The sequence below is a fragment of the Cupressus sempervirens genome, chromosome 4 (assembly GCF_028749045.1).
Source record: "Cupressus sempervirens isolate cs-2001-9-10 chromosome 4, ASM2874904v1, whole genome shotgun sequence".
In the NCBI taxonomy this organism is placed as follows: domain Eukaryota; kingdom Viridiplantae; phylum Streptophyta; class Pinopsida; order Cupressales; family Cupressaceae; genus Cupressus; species Cupressus sempervirens.
This window is the reverse complement of record NC_143121.1, coordinates 589,143,407-589,150,248: the sequence shown is the minus strand read 5'-3', so window position 1 is coordinate 589,150,248 and position 6,842 is coordinate 589,143,407. Positions and strand designations below refer to the sequence as shown.

General features: G+C 38.2%; 1 protein-coding gene across 1 annotated transcript; it reads right to left on the bottom strand.

Annotated features, from left to right (window-relative positions):
• Positions 1 to 4: 4 nt before the first annotated feature.
• On the bottom strand, positions 5 to 391 carry LOC149562576 (uncharacterized). The gene has a single exon (XM_089827999.1). The coding sequence runs from the start codon at positions 389 to 391 to the stop codon at positions 5 to 7; it is 387 nt and encodes a 128-aa protein (XP_089684125.1).
• Positions 392 to 6,842: the final 6,451 nt, after the last annotated feature.

Below are 6,842 nucleotides of genomic sequence, written 5' to 3'. Positions count from 1 at the left end.
CATTCTATGAAGCATAGTGAAGAGCATTTCTCCCTTTCTCATCTGTGGCATTGACAAAACTACCCATACTTAGTAGGAAAACTTGTGCAATCTCCATCCCCATATCTTTAACTTTATCTATCTCTCCTTCAAATGTATAGTGCAGGGCTATCTTATTCATTGTGTCTTGTACATTCACTGAAGCACCACGCCTAACAAGTAAGCCACAACTATTTATGTTTCCATTCTCTGAAGCATAGTGAAGAGTAGTTCTCCCATTCTCATCTTTGACATTAACAAGCCGATATTGACTTTTTCGATCACACCTACCCAAAAATGCTTGTGTAATCTCTGTCCCTGCAAATTTAGCTTCAGAAGTCTCTCCTATAAATGCATAGTGCAGGGCTATCATATCCTTTTTGTCTTATGTGTTCACTAAAGCACCACGGTCAACAAGTAGTCCACAGACACTTGTATATCCTTTGTTTGAAGCATAGTGGAGAGCACTTTTCCCTTCCTCGTCTTTGGCATCGACAAACTTGTATATTCTTTGCTCATCACAATTGCGTAGCAAAGCTTGCGCGATTTCTATCCACAAGCCTAAAACTTTATCAATATCTTCATCAAGTGTATAGTGGAGGGTTGTCATGCTCTTATTGTCTTGAGTAGTCACTGCAGCACTGCAATCAATGAGCACTCTGCAAATATACACATTTTCTTTCTTTGAAGCAATGTGAAGGGCGGTCATACCACTCCCATCTGCAGCATTGAAAAACTCACAAAGACTTTACTCATTACAGCTACGTAGAAAAACCTTTGCAATTTCTATCCCCACATCTATGACATCGTCAATTCCTCCTTCAAGTGCATAATGTAGGGCTGTCATACCCTTCTAGTCTTGAGCAGTCACTACGGTACCCCAATCAACAAGTAGTTCACACATACGTAGATTGCCTCTCTCTGATGTGATATGCAGAGTAGTCCTTCCCCTATCCCCTGTGGCATTGACAAACTCATTCATAGTTTGCTTGTTATTATAATGCCTGGGTATCAAAGCAGCTGCAATCTTTACCCACTTGCCTTCATTAGGAAATTTGACAACAGAGTGTAATACTATTTTCTTTGTGTGCTTACCAAATGCATATTGTCCTCCAGGCTTGGCACCACACTGCATTAGCATTTCTAAAACCTTTCTAGCTGCTTCACAGGTATTCTTATGTTTAGATTTTTCCATTAGGACTAAAAGCTTATCTAGGACACCGTATTTACCCGTCTCACCGTAGGACCTCCACATTGTGTTGTTTCTTAGAATTTCATTAAGCAATTTAGAACTACCGGTGGCCTTCTTTGTAGCATGAATTATAATCTTTTGGTCATAACTGTTCTTGCAGACAAGAGCCATTGGTTCGTGTATGATGTCAGATCATTAATCAAAAAGGTGCAAGAGAATGGAGGTGGCAATCTGTGAGGAATATTAATCAACTTCAAAAACTCACAACCCTAAATCTAAAATTTTGCTCGGCACAAACTATTTCCAAGTGCCAGTTTTGCTCAGCACATGAAGGTGCCAAGTGGCAATTTGCTTAGCACTTGAAGGTGCCGAATGAGCTCGGCACACAATAAATGCTCAGCAACAATGGAAATGCATGGCACCAATGGATGCCGAGTAAGCTTAGCTCCAACTGAGAAAAAATTATAACTTAGAAAAATTCTAACGTGAATGCTTTCACCATTAAAACTAGAGAGCCAAGCTTTAACCTTTCAAACAAATTTCTCAAATGCAATGAATAGAAGAGGAAGAACAATAGATTCAAGTATGCCTGCTTTCTTTTCTATTCAACTGAGATTTAAACTATTACAAAATCTGGGAGCATTCAGCTTCAACCAGAAAACCCTAAAATAACGTTAAACTAGTAAAACTTCAAACTTCAATAAACTTTAAACTTGCAACACTAATGGTTGCATACAATGGTGCCTGGAGCAATCACTGCTTCAATAGGTCGAATCCAACAATGAAAAATTTATAGAGTGAATAGGCAAAACACGTGCAACTGCAGGCACAAACTTCTTTCCTTCTTCCTTCTCTGCTCTACTCTGTAACTTCTCTGTGATCTACTTGATCACACACACTCTAAATAAGCAATCTCAAAACATTCCTTTTTGTCATATTTTCCCCCTCAACGTCCAAATTCAAAATCTCACCTACCAAAAATAAATGATAGTCATTCATGGAACACACAGATAGGATAGACGGGCATGGGGCTCGAGGACAACCTACTAGCTCTTCAACGTTTAATTTTTCCAACACTCCCCCTTTGTCTTGAGACCCACAAACAAAGATCACTGCTTTAGGTGTACAAAAGTTCCAATGCCTAATGACTTTGTGAAGATGTTTGCTAACTGCTGCTCAGACTTGCAAAATTCCATCTTGATATCCCCATTCTCCACCAACTCTCTAATGAAGTGATATCTAATCTCTATATGCTTGCTTCTTCCATGGAAGACTGGATTCTTAGACAATGCAATTGATGAGATGTCACAATAAATTGTGGTTCCATCCTCTTGCCTTCCATTCAAATCATTCAAAATCCTTCTTAACCAAATAGCTTGACATGCTATTGCATTTGCTGCTATGTATTCAACCTCTGCTATAGATTGAGAAACAATAGGTTGCTTCTTGGATGCCCATGAAATTGCATCTGATCCCATATGAAACATATATCTAAAAGTGCTCTTCCTATCATCTAAACTTCCAGCCCAATCACTATCTGTGTATCCCACCAACTTGAAATCATCATTTGTAGTATACAAAATTCAAAATCTCTTGGTACCTTTCACATACCTTAGGATCCTCTTTCCTACTTGCCAATGGGAATCCTTTGGTGTTTCCATAAATCTAAAAATCAGACTTACTGCATGCATTAGGTCTGGCCAAGTTGCAGTCAAATACATTAAACTTCCAACCATACTCTTGTATAATGTTGGATCCACTCTCTTGCTAGAGTCTTCCTTGCTCAACTTCAGACCTATTGTTGTTGGTGTGGGGGCTGGATTACTATTCTGCATTTTAAATCTCTCTAAGATCTGCCTTGCATATTTTTCTTGAGAGATAAAGATGCCATCATGCATTTTTTAAACTTCTATGCCTAGAAAATATTTCAAGAGACCTAGGTCTATCATTTCAAATTCACTTTTTATGGCCTCTTTAAACTCACCAATTAGAGCCTTGTCATTTCTTGTAAAAATTAAGTCATCTACATACAAGACAATAATCAATACATTACCATCTATTGCCTTGATGTAAAGAGTGGGCTCACCATTGCTTTTGCTAAAGCCATTGCTCATTAAATATGAGTTAATCCTACTGTACCATGTCCTTGGAGATTGCTTGAACCCATAAAGAGCTCTCTTCAATCTATATACTTTTTTCTCTTCACCTGCAACTTCATAACCAAGTGGCTACTCCACATATACTTCTTCTTTCAATACACCATTTAAAAAGGCGGACTTCACATCCATTTGATATACCTTCCATTTGTGTTGAGCTGTAATTGCTATGACAGCACACACGGTTTACATTCTTGCAACCAGGGCATATGTCTCATCATAATCTCTTCCATACTACTGTTTATAGCCTTTGACTACAAGCCTTGCCTTATGCCTATCAATTTTTCCTTCAACATTGCATTTGGTCTTATAGACCCATTTCACTCCAATCACTTGCTTCTTGGGAGGCAATTCAGTTAGCTCCCATGTCTCATTCCTTTCTATAACATCTATCTCCTTATCCATGGCTTTACACCATTTCTTCTCTTTGATTGCTTTTTCAAAATATATTTGATCACTATGAGAAAATAATGGAAAATTAACACTCTCATCATAATCTTCATAACTTTCATCTTGGTATAACTCCCTAAGACTCTTAATATTTCTTGGTAATAGGGAGGAGAGTGTGGGATCAGAATCTTCACTGTTGTTGCATTGCCAACTAGCTTGATCTTCGCTGGTACTCGACACTGACACTCGATCGTGCGGAGAGAATCTCAGCAATGACTGAACCTGCTTGCCTTTTCTTCTATTTTCTCCTTCTACTTCTTGTTCATCAGCATCTTCTTCACTCATAATTGGCACTTTACTTGAAGTTCTCAATGACTCATGAGTTGGGCCATACCAAGACTGATTTTTGAAAAATTCCACATCTCTTGAGAGAATCATCTTGTTGTTCAATGGATCATACAATCTGTATGCCTTAGATTCTGGGTTGTACCCTATGAAAATACATTTCACACCTTTTTCATCCAATTTTTTCCTTTTCTCTTTAGGCACATGTGAATATTTCATACATCCAAACACCCTTAGATGTCCAACTGTCCATCTTCTTCGTGACCATGCTTCCATTGGAATTTTGTCATAGACTGCCTTTGTAGGACACCTATTGATTAGGTAAACTATTGTTGCCATAGCCTCTCCCCAAAATTCAATAGGGAGACCTTTCTCTTTCATCATGCTCCTTTCCATTTCAATAATGGTCCTATTCTTTCTTTCAGCCACTCCATTCTGTTGTGGTGTATAGCTGGCTGTGAGCTCTTTCTTTATGCCATGTTTCCTGCAAAAATTTACAAAAGAATTGGAGGTATACTCCCCTCCTCTATCTGATCTTAGGACCTTGATATAATGTCCACATTCTCTTTCAGCCTGGGCTTTAAATTCTACAAATTTATCAAATGCTTCAGATTTATTCTTTAAGAAATACACCCATGTCCTACAAATGAAATCATTTATAAATGTCATAAAATAAGTACTCCCCCCAATGGAAGTAACTTGCATAGGACCGACTAGGTTAGTATGCACTAAGTCTAATGGATATCTAACCCTCCTAGAATTTATAGAATTAAAGGGAAGCCTATGTTGCTTACCCAAAATACAAGCCTCACACTTGTCACATGAATTTCCTATGTGTGTCAAAACTTCTACCATTATTTTTTTTGATAACAAATTTAAACTAGCATTACCAAGATGACCATACCTAAGGTGCCATAGCCATGAGGGGTCATCAATCACACTCCTTAGAGTTGATTGTGTGGGAGGTGTAGCACCAACTTGAGATGAGAAACATGTCTCTATCCTCAAGGGAAACATCATGTTCTTTGTCATTTGAACTACTGCAAGTGAATTCTTGCTCTCATCTTTTTCTTGGATGACACACTTGTCATTCTCCATTTACTCTTTGTATCCATTTTGAACGAGCTAACCAATGCTCATAAAATTGTACTTCATACTAGGGGAAAAATTTACATTTTTTATTTCCTTCTTCTCACCTTTCTTGGTGATGACCATAATAAATCCTTTGCCCATTACTGGTAGGGTTCCATTGTTACCCATTTTAATCTCAGATTTGAAACTCTTGTCAATGAATAAAAACAAGGTTTCATTACCACTCATGTGGTTGCTACATCCACTATCCAGGTACTAAACCTCAGGGCTTCCTTCTTCACCAACATTACACATGATGAAGGCAGTGGCATTGTTTCCACTTCTCATGTTCACATCAGCCACATTTGCTTGTCCTGACTGATCATTTTGCTTCTTCCAAAGATTCACTTTCATAATGCCCATATTTATGATACTAGTAGCATTCTACATTACTCCTATTTGAGTTGTAGTTTTTCTTACCTCCTTTTGAAGTATTTTGTGAGCTACTTGCTCCATCTACTCTTCCTGAGCTTTTTGCTGCAGCATTTTTTTGTCCTCCATTGCCTCGGCCTCTGCCTCTAGAGTTTCTGCCTAAGCCATTTCTTCCTCTCCCCTTCCTCTTGGATTTGATTGAGCCTTGAATGGTTGCTCTTGGGAAGAAGAAGATGTAGACCTATTAATCCTATGCTCATGGGTTTGACGAGTACCCATTAACTCATCCATTGTCAAAACAGTGAGGTCTTTTCCCTCTTCTATGGTCATGACCAAATTATCATATTTATTAGGTAAACTCCTCAATATATTTTCCACTATCCTCTGCTCTTGATAGTCTTCTCCATTTGACTTCGATTGGTTAATCACATTGGAGGTTCTTGAACTAAAATCTGCAACTGATTTATTTTCCTTGATCTGAAGGTTCTCAAACTCCCTCCTTATGTTCTATAGCTTTATAGTATAGACTTTATCAGTCCCATTGAAGTTTGTCTCAAGGATGTCCCATGCTTCTTTTGCATAATTTGCTGCTGCAATTTTTTGGAATACTGTCTCTGTCATTGCTGCTTCAATCAAACTTAATGCTTTAGCATCCTTCCTCTTTGACTCTTTCAAATGAGTCTTTTGTGCATTTGTGAGGGCAACATATTGAGTTTCATTTGTCACATCATTGAAACCATTAACTAAAAACTCCCACAAATTATTTGCAACCATAATGGTTTTCATTTTCTTTGCCCATGTAACATAATTTTTTCCATTGAAGGGTGGTGGCTACTACCATATCTTTCCTGCATCTCTTGTCATGTTAAATATCCCAGAAAAAAAACTTTTCCCTAACTCACTATCGATGTGGGGCCTCAGAGCTCTGATACCATGTGAGGAATATAAATCGACTTCAAAAACTCACAACCCTAAACCTAAAATTTTTCTTAGGACAAACTATTGTCGAGTGCCAGTTTTGCTTGGCACATGAAGGTGTTGAGTGGCAATTTGCTTGACACTTGAAGGTGTCAAGTGACAGGAAACAGGCATCGAGTGAGCTTAGCACACAAAAGAAATGCTCAACAACAATGGAAATCCTCGGCACCAATGGATGTCGAGTAAGCTCGGCTCCAACTAAGAAAAATTTATAACTTAGAAAAATTCTAATGTGAATGCTTTCACCATTAAAACCAGAG